Source organism: Heptranchias perlo, chromosome 25, assembly GCF_035084215.1.
Source record: "Heptranchias perlo isolate sHepPer1 chromosome 25, sHepPer1.hap1, whole genome shotgun sequence".
Taxonomy (NCBI): Eukaryota; Metazoa; Chordata; class Chondrichthyes; order Hexanchiformes; family Hexanchidae; genus Heptranchias; species Heptranchias perlo.
In genome coordinates this window covers 30,817,371-30,833,137 of record NC_090349.1, presented here as the reverse complement: position 1 = coordinate 30,833,137, position 15,767 = coordinate 30,817,371, and the positions used below count along the sequence as shown (strand labels likewise).

Here is a 15,767-nt window from a genome sequence, read left to right as displayed (position 1 = left end):
GTAAGATGCAGAGTTAGCTCGCTATATTTCCCTATCATGCAAACTCAGATCAGGTACAGCATCATCTAGAGGCAGAGTGTGGCTCCCTCTGCATAGCCCCATCAACATGTCTTACCCCCAGCTTTAGAAGATCACCCCTTATTACACCAGTGTAAATTCTTCTACTTCCCAACATTAGCCATCCTCGTGACCTCTCTGAGTGACGACTCAATGTCAAATAAAGAGCAGGTTTGTGCTGAGGGCGTGCACTCGGATCTGGGATGCGATTGCCCAAAGTCATTTCATGTAAGATCTGAACAGCCACCTGAGAGTAGGAGCTGTTTTCATATCAGTCTGGTGTGGATTCAATCCCTCTGGGGTAGATTTCTCTCCCCCCACCCCACACCGTCCGAATTTTGGGCGGTTGACCAGCGGAGCGCGCCCACTGGCTGCCCGATAGTCCCAGTGCGAGGGGCCAGTCCATTTTCAGGGCCGATCCTCATTAGCATTGAGCCGGTGCATTGCCGACTGTAAATGAGCTCCAGGCTGGCCTCCAGACCAGAATATGTGGCGATAGGTCCGATCTCTGTGGAGTGGACCTGGGACCAGGAGCAGCCCGGCCCAGGTTTGTTTTGTGCGGCCTGGAGGAGCATATCTGCTCCTCCCAACCCTATTAAAATACAGTAAAACTTACCTTTGGGTTTCTCTTTGGCTGGACTGCCAGCTGATACAGGGTGAAGCATGCATGACCGCTATGGGTGGTTAAAATGGGAAGGTGTTCATTTCCCAGTGCTAATATCCCTCACATTCAGCGCAACATTGGTTAAGGTGAAGCTCGATAAGTACATGAGGGAGAGAGGAATAGGAGGGTATGCTGATAGGGTGAGATGAAGTAGGGTGGAAGGACGCTCGTGTGGAGCATAAACATCGGCACGGACCACTTGAGCCAAATGTTCTGTTTCTGTGTTGTACATTCTATGTAATTCCATGCAACCCCCCATCAAAAAAAATTGTTGCTTTTTCACTGTTTTGCCACTAAATATCAGATTATACACATCAGAAAGCATACAAGGACATCTGTGGTGAAACAGCAATGCTACAGCAACTATAACAACTTTGGAGGTGACACCACATTGTGTGATATTAGCAAAGTGTAATATCAGTTTATGAGAATCCAATATTGCATTTCTGAAAACTGCGGTGAGAGTCTGACTGACTCCAGGTGCTCAGGACCTGAGCAGAAGCTGAGACCAGCCTGGAGGAATTGGTGAGTTCCTGTGGAAAATAAGCCTTTCTAAATGCTGCTTATTTTAAACTGCGGTGATGTCACGAAATGACATTTCCATTGATTTTTGTAGCCCTCCTGAGTGCTGTAAACTGGCAGATTAAAAGAGCAACACATTTCCCTCATCCTGAGCCCACTCCAACAGTAAAGCATTTATCAGCCGATGTTCAGCTAAAGATGTTTATATCATGAGAGAGGAAGAGCACATAACGTAAGTGCTTCGCAGTAATGATGAGTGTGACAAATTTGATGCCAGGCCCAAATTTTCCGAATCCCTCATCATCAGTTCAAACCCTTTCAAGCTCTCTGAGTAAACTCCTGACTTAAAAAATAGCACCTTACTTAAGTGGCTTAATACAGCAGAATTGGAGCCAGTGCAACGGACAGTGATGTACCGGGGGTCATTCCTCACCTCCACTCGCTGAGGAGATGCCATTACTGTTCCTTTCCCCCCCTACCCCCTTCCAAATCCCTCACATTCCTGGACCCTTTCAGTCCTGCCGTTGACATTTCCACACTGAGTAGAATAACTTCCACCCGACAACTAGTCAAGAGAGAGGGGAAAAAAAACAACCAGGAGATATCTGAAGAAAGAAAACTTTTTATTCTTTTTGCTTGAAATTTTTAATAAAACTTGAAATAAAAAAATATTTTTAAAAAAACGATTGTATACGGAAAGCAGCTGGGACACATTGCGTCAGGAGTCCCAGTGTGCTGGCAGCAGCACAGTAATCCGAGCCAGTTAAAGCTCTTCCCTGACCGTTATTGAAATATGGCGAAATGGCAGCATGTTACTGAGTGTCGCGCACACTCACACATAGTATGCAACACTGTAAAATACATGAAAAAAGTATTTCAGAGACTAAAACTATGTTTGCAAGCTGCCACAGAATGCTAATACACTTGTACTGTGGCTGCTGACTATCTCACTGTAGACTCCGGTCTCTGTGCTCCAGTGTTACAATTAACTCTATAAACTAAACTGACCCCTTCTGCGACAACCAACTCTGCTCCCTGGGCTTTGCTATCCGGGGCTTTTTTGCCCACTCCAAATTAGTTCAAACATCACATCCCGCCAAAATTGGGTCCTTCCCCTGCCACGATAGTTTATTGTTAAGAACCCTTCTCCTCCTGCTGCTGCTGCTCTCTTGCCACGTTTCACAGGCAGAGTTGCCTGAGTAGGAATTACTGCAGTGACTGCAGCACTCAACTAGTTACACACATTTAATGAGGCATGAAGGCAGCCTTCAGCTCTCATCTTTGGTCTTTGAGCATTTTTCTTTTGGTCATGAAGTCTTCAAGAGAACTGAAAAAGAATAATAAAATACAAAAGCCAGCAGTCCATTACTGAATAAGATAACAGAAAACGACAAGGAATTGATGTTTTCTTTTTAGAGAAAGCTTTGCTTATGCAAGTTTTACAGAAATACAATAAAATGTCACAAAAATTCGGATTCTTCTGTCCATAGAAAGAAGCCTATCTCTAAAAATAGCGGAAATGCCAGAGGCTCTCTGTACCATTACTGATCATCAGTCACAGGCAGTCGCAGGGTCAAGGGAAAGAAGGCATCGCCTTTGGTCATCTATCAAGGCGGTACCAATCCAACATTTAATTCACTTAGGCACTTTTGGTCAGGTCGAACCATCAGGGAGGGATAAGTGAAGGTAAGACACATGCACGTATATATTGCATTAAAAAGTCAATCATTTTTCTTTTGCTCCATGTTTGGTGGAAGAACTGCAGCTCTGAGGCACAACAATGGCTCTGCTGCTCCTTGGTTTTAGACGCGGTTTACAAGAACCTTTCTGCCCTGCTTTTCTGTGAAGGTTATTGAGGTGAACACAAGAAGTGGAAAACATTTTTTGGTTATGACTCCTTAACGGCCATCACCTGAGGCGGCATCACAGCTGTTTTAGGATGTGATTCCAATGTTGCTTCCTTGCTGCGCTTCCTTGGTGGTTTTTTGATTGGTGTCCTTTTGGGTGTCTGGTCACCTGTTTCCTGTTTGGCCTGAGTAAAGTTCATTCCATCTTGCTCCTGGTATTTATAGCTTTGCCTGTCATCCAGGGTTGAGCTTCTGCCATTGCCTGCCGTCGTTTCCTGGTGTTCTGGAGAAGGGTTTATCATTTTTTGAAGATTGGTTGATGTTGGAATGACGGCTTTATTTAGCTTCTGGTTGTTTGCACCGAATGAGCGCTTTGCTTTCTGCGGAGGTGTGGGCTTTTCCCTCTGGTGCTGAGGTGAAATCAGCCCATTTTGCCTCATGCTAGCCTCTGACTTATTCAGGCTCTGAGTCTTTTCTTTGAGTTGTGCAGCCAACATAGTAGCTGTCTCTGAGGATAGGTGGGGGTGAACAACCTCTGGCCTACCCTTCGCATGTGGTGGACTTCTTGGTGATTCTTTTCCTTCCGCTCCCTTCTTATCGTCGGGCAGAGTCCCAATTCTTTTCAAAGCATTTTGAACGGCGCCATTAAGATTTTGCATCTGTTCAGGGCTTGCTTTATGTTTCTGCATTTTACTTCCATAACTTGTGTCATTTGGAGCTTGTTCCCTTGCCCGGTTGAGATTTTTGTCTTTGTGTCTCAGTTTTACTTCTGTGGAGCTTCTCTTCTCATCTTGTCTACCATAAAGCCCAGCAGAGGACTCACTCAGGTTCCTCCTTCTATTGTTGGCTGTCCCCTGATGGCCCTCTATTTGATTAGCTGCTTTATCCAGCGATGGTGATCTTGTAGCTGACGAAGCGTTTGATTGACTGGTGTTGAATTTGCCATGAATCCAAGATAATTTGGGCTTGGTTGAAGGGTCAGGTGGGGGAGGTTTGGTCCTCTCGGGTGAGGGGTGCTTGCCACTCGTGTACGTGTTTTTGCTGCTGTTGGTGTTTACACTGATATCACTATCTTTGGACTGCTTCGACAGTCGTGCTACTTTTGCATACACAGCTCTGCTGGTTGAGCCTGAGCCGTTACTAGAGGCTTCACTGTCTGATAATTTAAGTAAGAGAGTATCGTTGGGATCACCTTTCAGACACGTGTACTCCCCGGCATCCTCTTCACTGATTGGAGGAGCTAGCTTTTCCACCAGGTTCACCTTCTCCCGAGCACTGTGCTCCAGAATACTCTCTGTAAAATCAAAAGCTTAATGTGAGAATGTTTGAACCGCACAGTGGAATTCCGTACACTGCACACCAAAAACCCCAGAGAAGCTGTGTTAATGTCAGCAACAATCAGAGAAGGAGGATTTCTGAACAAAGACTAACAGTCCTCATACCCCCCCACCCCCCTCAAAATGTTTATATAAATTCCTCATCGTGCAAAGGACACATGAGATACTTTTACCTCCGTCTGATGAGAGAGAAGCACTGCTACTATCCAGTTAGTTGGCAATAAGGATGCCTAATTGCTACTCAGTCTGTAACAAGGACTCCTACCATGAATGCGAATGGCAGTAAGGATCCTTACTCTCCATGACTGGTAACAAGAACCCCTACTCTTCACTCAATTGTTAACAAGGATCTTTACTCTCCCATTTCGTTCAAGTGCACAACTGGTTACCTCAGAAATGGAGGAGGGTAACTATAAACTGGAGTTGTACGACGGTATGAAACCATTGACTGCTCTGTACTCACCCTCATGAGGTACGCAGTATACGGGGCCATCGTCTGCTGTATCGAAAGAGGAAAAAGAGCCGTGGGAAGACCAAGATGGAGATGGCTGATCCATCATAGATGAGGGCTCAATGAAGCTACAGTTTAAAGTGTTTTCCATGTCATGATGGGCCACTAAAAGAAAAATCACAGATTTAGTAAAGGGAGTGGTGAATCCAGCCTTAAAAACACCTGCACATCACAGTCACCCACTCACCATTCAATGACATGACAGTAACATGACAGCCTAGAGAATATAGCATTGACTCATGTAATAACACCCAAAACCAAACCCTACCCCATTGTAAACATCCCTAACATTTTAGCCTCTAATACCCCGCCTAGCAGATTATTCCAAACATTTAGCACACTTTCCGTAAAGTTCCTCCTAAGATCTGTTTTAAATTTATACTCTTTGGTCCTAATTTTCTGGCTTAGTTTCCAGGTTTACCCTATCTATCTATGTTAATTAATATTTTGCACACTTTGATGATCATCATTCCCATGGAACACTGTGCAGCCTCACAGAATATTATCCAGCATTTCAACAGACCAGTCAGTGAAACAGTGACAGACTGCATTATTATGGGGTCAGTTAGTGCAGACCTATTGCTCTGTGACTATCAGGTGGGACTTCTACCTCCTGCTCTGATTTTGCTATGTCTGTGCCTGCCATTCTTGATCCTTTCCTCCTGTGATGGATAATGGCTGTAGGCTGAGGGTAAAATATTGTCGACATGTGACCTGCCGTCAGTACCAGGTTTAATGAGCATTCCTGTTTCATATAAAAACCACTTGAAAATGATCTCTCTGACAGCATGAACATGTGATCAGGACGAAATCCACCCCACAACCGCCCCCATTTTCAGTCTTTAGTTCCTGCAGAGCCTCATGTACTTTGTGCCATCCTCATGCTGACTAACTAAAGGGCGCCTCGCATTGCGAAGTAGCGGGACGCTAACTAAACTGTTTACTAACATGGATGTAATACCATGGCGATTGCTCAGGAACATGTGAAGAATTCCTAACCTTTGGAGTTTTAGTGGAGTTCAGCTTTGATGTGGTTATTTCATTAGCTGCAGTAGCAGCTGTGGGTGATTATGGTTGATCTGTGCTAATCGTGGCCTCCACATCTACCTCTTTAATACACACCAACTGGTGCAGGAAAGAAAATAATATTTCAGGCAAGCTGCCAGGCTGCTGAGATGAAGCCAAGCACTGACTCTCAGTTAGCACAGAGACTAACAGGAGCTTCAGAGCTACTAATGATGGGGCAGACACAGCAATAAAGTTATTGGTGGGGAAACAGCTCCCTAATAGGCCTGATGATTGGTAACTAAGTTGGTGATGGCCAATTCCTGGGTTAAATTGGTGCTGGCCAATTCCTGGGTTATGTTGGTGATGACCAGTCCTGTTTGGGTTACTCTGCTACTCCATCACCCTCTTCTCCTTTAACACCATCCTGAAAACTACGTCTTTGACCAAACTTTAGGTCACCCTTCCGAGTATCTTCTTCTTTGGCCTAGCATCCATTTATTTCTGGTTACGCCTCTGAAGAGTGCCTTGAAACATTTTTCTATGTTAAAGTCACTATATAAATACAAATCTCTGTTTGTCTGTGACAAAAATGGAGTCATTTTGTCCATTGTTTATGGGTCTTCTCTGCGCACTACAATACGTGGCTTGAAAAACATGTTCTTTTAAGAGACATACCGCTCTTAAAATAGCTACTGCATTCTAGGAAATTGACTGTCTTTCTGGTCTTGCCTAAAGCATAGGAAAAGAAACCGATCGAGCTGTCGATTACAAACAGATACAGCTGTGACAAATATTACAGTATTGGTTTCTTTTCTCTCTGTCACCTTCACAGAACGTAGCCTAGCTTATTTTGATGCATAAACAGACATTATTCTCTGGCTCAAGTGTCTGAGGGAGGACCAAACCATTTAATTCAAATACAAACATCTTGTGGGTCTATTTTTATATACATGTTTGATTGACAATCCTTTTTGAGATTATGAAATACATATTTCAATTTGTTTTGTCCCAATTATCTTTTTAAAAGTATTTTTCAGCCTTTCTTGTTCAAAGTTGGGAGCAATCCATTGAAACTATCAGAGAAACAAATTGTCACATAAAAGTTAATAATCATGGAACTTGTAATTACTGCAAATTAAATGTGTCATTGCACAGTGTTTTATTGTTCCTGTTCACTTATCCATTTGCTATTAAATAGATCTATTTGGCAGTTATTGCCTAAGCCATGATGTAGTTAAGTATTTATTCTAACACAACAACCAAACAGCTTTCTTTTATATAATGCCTTTAAATGTAACACTTCCAAACACCTCACAGGGGCAAAAATGGCTGAAAGCCGATAAATGGAGGAAGAAGATTTAGAGGCAGTGATTGAAAGTGGAATCAAAGAGCTAGGTTTTCAGGAGACTTATGATGGAGGGGAGAGAGGTCACAAGGAGGGGAGGCTTTGACAGAATGTTCCAGAGTGCCAGGCCAAAGCAGCTGCCGTCTCTACAGCCAAAAGTAGAGGGTGGATTGTAAAGGACGCCAGAATCAGAAGAGTAGAGGGCACGAATAGAAACATGAAGTAAGGAAAGGGTGAGGCCATTGAAGGATTTGTAAATGAGGAAAAGGATTTTGAAACTGATGGCATAGGTGGGGAGACAATGCAGAAGGGATTGGAATTAATGTGGAATAGGACACAGGTGACAAAGTTTAGGAAATGTTGCAATCTATAAAAGACAGAACTGAGGAGCCCAGCAAGAAGAATATTGGAGTAATTTAATCTGGACGTGACAAAGGAGTAGATACGCATTTCAGCATCAGTGGTAGTGAGGCAGGAGCTAAGGTGGGTGATGTTGCCGAGGTAGCGATATGTAATCTTCATAGTGGCAAAGATATGGGGTTTGAAGGTCATCACAGAGTCAAACAGAACACTGAGCTGGAGTTAGGGTCCAATGTGCATAGTTTTAAGTGAGAGACAAACACAGTGGCTTCAGTCTTGCCGATGTTGAGTTGAAGGAAATTCCATCAGGTAGCAAGGAGTAAGAGCAAAGTCCTGCAGGGGAAATTTATAAAGGAGCAGTAAGACAGCACACCATCCCAAGGCACAGGACTGGAAGACCCACTCCGACATCTAGTGAGCAGAGTATAGTACAGGGCTGGCAGAACTTATTGGGGTAGAAATTAGTATTTTGGGCATTAAGTGGGTGCAAATCATTCCAATTGAGCAGTTGGACGGCCAACCTGCGCTGGCGTTGGTCCCACTGTTAAATTCGTGGGAGTCATATTTTAGGTGTCCCGGTTGGATGCCTAAAACAGGCATTGGGCTCCTTGAACATGTAAATGAGGAGCCTAATGCCAGTTGAGGATCCATTTTAGAAATTTGACTCTGATGAGCAGGGGAGGGGTTGAAGCCTGCCCTGCTCAGGAATCGTCAGCGGCCCGAAAAAGGGTCCGGACTCATTTCTACCCCATCATGTCTAAATGACACTGAACGATACTGTGGCAAGTGAATACTCTCTGAGAAGTGGCTTGGGATGTTTTTCAACATTAAGGGCACTATAAAAATGGACGTTGTTGTTGTTGGGAACACTCCCGGCTAATGCAAGCAGAGTTTACATGCAGGGTCAGTACTTACACCGGGATGATGCCGACAGTTATTACATTTTTCAAGGATTGATTTGATTTACATAATATGCAGTTTTGAATGTTTACAGAAAGCTGTCGGAATATTTAATTTAAATTCAGTTCCCAAGAGGGTTTAGGTTTAAAATATTTAACACGGCAGTTTCCAATAAAATAACCTTGTGTTATGTAACAGAAAGCAGGCTGCTTAGAATTGGAACAGATTCTAAGCAGCCTGAATCTGCTGCGTTTGAAAAATGTAAGGGAAGTAGAGCCAATCTCTGGTTTGTCCATTAATAGGGCAGCTCTTGGTCCAAATGCAATACCATTGGTTAAAGTGATTGCAATGGGAATAAAACTTAGAGATGGGAATAACAATACAGGTGTGGAGGTTTAGACAACACAACACCAGGCATCAGAATATGTGAGGCAAGTGAATCAGCCAAAAGAAAAAGATCTCAGGACCAGAATATTCCTTCGGAGTGATATAAGAGCCTCTGGAAAGAATGAAAGAGGAACGGCACCCCCACTGTTTGTTAAGAGAAAAATCTCACTCTTCTGAGAACTTTCTTTACTGAAATAACAAACGGAGAAGAGTTCCTGTGTGTGTGTAGTGAAATTGTAAACCTGTTCTTTATAAATGTTATGTAAAGGGAACCTTCCTCCACAATGTTTTAAGAAAACATAAACTATACAGCAGGTTAGCCAGCATCTGAAAGAGAAGACAGATGAACATTGTGGATACAGACCCTTCATCAGGCCTCAAAGAAATGTCCATCCTTTTCACTTTAATCTATTTTTTCTTCTACGTACCCCGAAGATTTTCTGTTCAACTTTCCAGAATTTCTAGTTTTTTTTGCCTCTAATAAAATATCCATTTGTGCAAATTAAACATTTTTAATTTTGCAAAGAATTTCTACTCACCCACAACCTTTGGGAATTTCTGGCGCTTGATGGGAATTCTGGGCAGCTTGGTGCTGATCTGGCTGAAGGTGCCACGCAAGCGTCTCCGTGCCTGCTTGCCTCTGACAGCGATGACTTGATTGGAACTGGCATGAGATAAAGCAAAGAATGTTAGATGGATGGCACTTCTAGTCTGCAAACCTCCTACAAGGTCCTAGTGACAGATGTCCCAAAGGTTCATCTCAAATTATACTCCGGACGACGCTTGTTTTATGAATCTGCTGCTGCTAATAACATTCAATAAAGATAACTCTTAAGTGGCATTGGAAATATTGGGCCTTCACAAACATAGAAACAGAAAATAGGAGCAGGAGTAGGCCATTCGGCCCCTCGAGCCTGCTCTGCCATTCAATATGATCATGGCTGATCCTCTATTTCAATACCATATTCCCGCTCTCTCCCTATACCTCTTGATGCCTTTTGTGTCTAGAAATCTATCCAGCTCCTTCTAAAATATATTCAGTGACTTGGCCTCCACAGCCTTCTGTGGTAGAGAATTCCACAGGTTCACCACTCTCTGAATGAAGAAATTTCTCCTCATCTCAGTCCTAAATGTCCTACCCCATATCCTGAGACTGTGACCTCTCGTTCTGTACCCCTCAGCCAGAGGAAACATCCTCCCTGCATCCAGTCTGTCAACAGAAGGAACAATAACAGACAGGAAGGCAATGGAAATAAAAATCGTGAGAGATGCAAAATGGGCTGCCAATTTGTCATCACCTGTTTTACAGGTAATGGCGAATTTGTCAAAGTCAAAATCCACCCACAGTGTCTTCACTTGGAAACTTAGCTTCTTTCTCTGAGAAATGACACAATGCCTCGCTGTTTATTTATGAGAGCAACTAGTCAAATTCACCTGTTCTAGAGAAGATGGAGTTGGATTGTTGTCAGGTATTACCGACTGAGACAGGACTGCACTATAGTGACATGGCAAAATAACATGACGGGACATTACAAATTGCATGGAGACCCTTAAATATAAGAGAGGGTGATAGTAATTGCCCATGGTGCCTGATTAGATGCTGCATGGGAGGGAATATTAGAAACTTGACATGTGTTCATTCAAAACGTGTAAACCAAACACGTGTAAACTCAACACGTTCAATAGTATGCCTGCTCTTGCTTTTTCTTGTTAAACGTCTTCTGATGCCTTGCACGAATGCGTTTGACCAGTGACTCCATACTGAAAGTCACTTCCAACATGCCACAATATATCTAATTATCAAAAATGCTCCATCGTAAACTGGACAGTATCACGTTCCTGTACGGATCTATGGACTCACTCCCTGAAGAAGTATTCATTGAGAACCATACCCACGTCTTCCGTCTCCATGCGTGGATTACCTTTTTGGTCTCCAATAGGCCCTACTCTTTCCTTAGATATCCTCTTGCTCTTTATGTATTTATAAAACATCTTTGGGTTGACATACTGGATGGGCTAAAAATTGATCAAGAGGAGGTACTAGAAAGGCTAGCTGTACTTAAAGTAGATAAGTCACCCGGTCCGGATGGAATGCAAACTAGGTTGCTGAAGAAAGTAAGGGTGGAAATTGCAGAGGTGCTGCCCATAATCTTCCAAACATCCTTAGATATGGGGGTGGTGCCAGAGGACTGGAGAATTGCAAATGTTACACCCTTGTTCATAAAGGGTTGCAAGAATAAACCCGGTAACTACAGGCCAGTCAGTTTAACCTTGGTGGTGGAGAAGCTTTTAGAAACGCTAACCCGGGACAGATGTGAAGGCCTTAGATAGGATGCAGAAGAGATTTACTGGAATGATTTCAGGGATGAGGGACTTTAGCTGCGTGGATAGACAGGAGAAGCTGGGGTTGTTCTCCTTGGAACAGAGGAGATTTGATAGAGGTATTCAAAATCATGAAGGGTCGAGACAGAGTAGATAAAGAGAAACTGTTCCCATTAGTGGCAGGGTCAAGCACCAGAGGACATAGATTTAAAGTGATTGGCAAAAGATCCAAAGGTGACATGAGGAAAAGCTTTTTTACACAGTGAGTGGTTAGGATCTGGAATGCACTGCTTGAGGGGGTGGTGGAGGCAGATTCAATCGCGGCCTTCAAAAGGGAACTGGATAAGTACTTAAAAAGAAAAAATTTGCAAGGCCCAGGGGAATAGGGTGGGGGAGTGGAACTAGCTGGATTGCTCTTGCATGCAGCCGGCGCAAACTCGATGGGCCAAATGGCCTCCTTCCATGCTGTAACCTTTCTACCTTTCTAAGTCCCACAGAGTTGAGACAAATTTGAATTCTAATGTCTCGGTTCAAAAATAGTTTGTAAATAAAATTCCACCTTTAGACAAGAGGAGGGGAGCCAAAAGAGGAGCATTAAGTTAGTCATATCAGCTCGGCATGAAACAGAATAACTCAGCTTACAGTTCATGTGTCCTTGGCATGGAGACAGCTTACTGTCTGGGGTGCATCTGATATGATTTACATAACAACATGGAATAGTACGGGACTGGAAGAACGATTGTGGTCAGTTTGAAAAATATCGCACCCCACTCTGCCGTGAATTGGGGAAGGAGGTTCTGGGGCCTTTTTGGAAAGGTGAGCTAAGTTGGACTAAATCAACTTCCTCATCTGTATTTATCATTCAGGAGCAGTGCTGAGTGAGTTAACCCACTCTCACATATAGGGAGCAGTCCTGCGTGACTTAACTTGCTCAGACCCACAGGGGCAGTCCTGAGTGAGTCAACTCATTGACATGTGCAGGGAGCAGTTCTGTGTGAGTTCACCCACAACATACTGATGTGAGGCAGTTCTGTGTGAGTTAACCTGTTCACTCCCGCAGGGGACAATGTTGAATGAGTTAACCTCGCCATACCCACAGGGAGCTGTGCTGATTGAGTTAACCCAGTTTTACCTATAAGGGGCAGCATTGAGTCAGTCGCTCGCAAGAGGTAATGCTGAGTAAGTTAACCCAATTATACCTGCAGGGAGCAGTTAGTTAGTTAACATATTCCCATTCACAAATTTGATATGAACCAATGCGATGTCACATGACTCAGTCCCCAGGGCAAGTGTTCCTGACTGTGTATCAGAGTGAGTGACCCTGGGGCAGAGAGGGAAATGGGAGTTCACTTCAAAAGCAACAAACTAGAAGCTGACTGCCTACGCCATTTCTCATAGGACCCTTTGAGGCGGCAGACGGAGAAGATATTCATCGCATCAGTCTGCGCTGGTTTCTAACCCCAGAATAGAGGCGGCAAGCCAGAACTGTCTGATCCACAGCATTACTCATATCTCCTTTTGAAAAATGTTGATTGAAATCAGTTGTGAGTTCTCAGTCATACAAAGTATGTTTGGCTGAGAATCTATCCCTGTGTAGTGGAATACTCACTCGTTCTCCAGATTCTTCTTGTGACAGAGACAGTAACAGCACAAGAACAGCAGGAGCAGGAGCAGCAGGAACAAAACCAGAGCCCCAGCCGCGATCACACCTACTCGCCCGTTGGAACCTGTGTATAGAGGGGAAACAAGCGTGAGCAGCCTGGTACCAACCAAAACCCACACACCGTAGACTAAGCAGGATATATCAGCATATTGCTGGGGGAATATTGGAGTGTTACAGAGTGGGACATATTGGAATGTTACAGTGAGGGATATATTGGAGTGTCACAGAGATGGAGTGTTACAGTGAGGGATATATTGGAATGTTACAGTGAGGGATATATTGGAATGTTACAGTGAGGGATATATTGGAGTGTCACAGAAAGGGATATATTGGAGTGTCACAGAAAGGGATATATTGGAGTGTTACAGTGAGGGATATATTGGAATGTTACAGTGAGGGATATATTGGAGTGTCACAGAGATGGAGTGTTACAGTGAGGGATATATTGGAGTGTTACAGTGAGGGATATATTGGAATGTTACAGTGAGGGATATATTGGAATGTTACAGTGAGGGATATATTGGAGTGTCACAGAAAGGGATATATTGGAGTGTTACAGAAAGGGATATATTGGAGTGTTACAGTGAGGGATATATTGGAATGTTACAGTGAGGGATATATTGGAGTGTTACAGTGAGGGATATATTGGAGTGTCACAGAAAGGGATATATTGGAGTGTTACAGAAAGGGATATATTGGAGTGTTACAGTGAGGGATATATTGGAATGTTACAGTGAGGGATATATTGGAGTGTCACAGAGATGGAGTGTTACAGTGAGGGATATATTGGAGTGTCACAGAAATGGAGTGTTACAGTGAGGGATATATTGGAATGTTACAGAAAAGGATATATTGGAGCATTACAGTGAGGAATATATTGGAGTGTTACAGTGATAGGTATATTGGAATGTTACAGTGAGGGATATAGTGGAGTGTTACAGTGAGGGATATATTGGAGTGTCACAGAAATGGAGTGTTACAGTGAGGGATATATTGGACTGTTACAGTGAGGGATATATTGGAATGTTACAGTGAGGGATATATTGGAGTGTAAGAGTGAGGGATATATTGGAGTGTAAGAGTGAGGGATATATTGGAGTGTAAGAGTGAGGGATATATTGGAGTGTAAGAGTGAGGGATATATTGGAGTGTTACAGTGATGGATATATTGGAATGTTACAGAAAGGGATAAATTGGAGTGTTACAGTGAGGAATATATTGGAGTGTTACATTGAGGGATATATTGGAGTGTTACAGTGAGGAATATATTAGAGAGTTACATTGAGGGATATATTGGAGTGTTACAGTGAGGAATATGTTGGAGTGCTACGGTGAGGGATGTATTGGAGTGTTACAGTGAGGGATGTATTGGAGTGTTACAGTGAGGGTTATATTGAAGTGTTACAATGAGGGATATATTGGAGTGTTACAGTGAGGGACATATTGAAGTGTTAAAGTGAGGGATATATTGGAATATTACAGAAAGGGATAAATTGGAATGTTACAGTGAGGGATATATTGGAGTGTTACAGTGAGGAATATATTAGTGTTACAGTGAAGGATATATTGGAGTGTCACAGAAATGGAGTGTTACAGTGAGGGATATATTGGAGTGTTACAGTGAGGGATATATTGGAATGTTACAGTGAGGGATATATTGGAGTGTAAGAGTGAGGGACATATTGGAGTGTTACAGTGAGGGATATATTGGAATGTTACAGAAAGGGATAAATTGGAGTGTTATAGTGAGGGATATATTGGAATATTACAGAAAGGGATATATTGGAGTGTTACAGTGAGGGATATATTGGAATGTTACAGTGAGGGATATATTGGAGTGTTACAGTGAGGGATATATTGGAATGTTACAGAAAAGGATATATTGGAGCATTGCAGTGTGGAATATATTGGAGTGTTACAGTGAGGGATATATTGGAATGTGACAGTGAGGGATATATTGGAGTGTAAGAGTGAGGGATATATTGGAGTGTAAGAGTGAGGGATATATTGGAGTGTTACAGTGATGGATATATTGGAATGTTACAGAAAGGGATAAATTGGAGTGTTACAGTGAGGAATATATTGGAGTGTTACATTGAGGGATATATTGGAGTGTTACAGTGAGGAATATATTAGAGAGTTACATTGAGGGATATATTGGAGTGTTACAGTGAGGAATATGTTGGAGTGCTACGGTGAGGGATGTATTGGAGTGTTACAGTGAGGGATGTATTGGAGTGTTACAGTGAGGGTTATATTGAAGTGTTACAATGAGGGATATATTGGAGTGTTACAGTGAGGGACATATTGAAGTGTTAAAGTGAGGGATATATTGGAATATTACAGAAAGGGATAAATTGGAATGTTACAGTGAGGGATATATTGGAGTGTTACAGTGAGGAATATATTAGTGTTACAGTGAAGGATATATTGGAGTGTCACAGAAATGGAGTGTTACAGTGAGGGATATATTGGAGTGTTACAGTGAGGGATATATTGGAATGTTACAGTGAGGGATATATTGGAGTGTAAGAGTGAGGGACATATTGGAGTGTTACAGTGAGGGATATATTGGAATGTTACAGAAAGGGATAAATTGGAGTGTTATAGTGAGGGATATATTGGAATATTACAGAAAGGGATATATTGGAGTGTTACAGTGAGGGATATATTGGAATGTTACAGTGAGGGATATATTGGAGTGTTACAGTGAGGGATATATTGGAATGTTACAGAAAAGGATATATTGGAGCATTGCAGTGTGGAATATATTGGAGTGTTACAGTGAGGGATATATTGGAATGTGACAGTGAGGGATATATTGGAGTGTAAGAGTGAGGGATA

At 42.8% G+C, this 15,767-nt stretch overlaps 1 protein-coding gene and 1 long non-coding RNA gene across 2 annotated transcripts in view; one reads left to right on the top strand and one right to left on the bottom strand.

Annotated features, from left to right (window-relative positions):
* Positions 1 to 1,847: 1,847 nt before the first annotated feature.
* Positions 1,848 to 15,767, bottom strand: part of scarf2 (scavenger receptor class F, member 2) — a 49,273-nt gene continuing 35,353 nt past the window's right edge. The window contains exons 8-11 of the mRNA XM_068005919.1: positions 12,870 to 12,987; positions 9,478 to 9,602; positions 4,891 to 5,043; positions 1,848 to 4,384 (exon numbers count right to left, since the gene is read on the bottom strand). Coding sequence (XP_067862020.1) covers positions 3,132 to 4,384; positions 4,891 to 5,043; positions 9,478 to 9,602; positions 12,870 to 12,987 — 1,649 coding nt within the window. The 3' untranslated portion in view covers positions 1,848 to 3,131. The remainder of the gene's footprint in view (positions 4,385 to 4,890; positions 5,044 to 9,477; positions 9,603 to 12,869; positions 12,988 to 15,767) is intronic.
* The window catches only part of LOC137342177 (uncharacterized), a 37,841-nt gene continuing 34,053 nt past the window's right edge, over positions 11,980 to 15,767 (top strand). Inside the window, exon 1 of the long non-coding RNA XR_010967211.1 lies at positions 11,980 to 12,076. This is a non-coding gene — a long non-coding RNA (uncharacterized lncRNA). The remainder of the gene's footprint in view (positions 12,077 to 15,767) is intronic.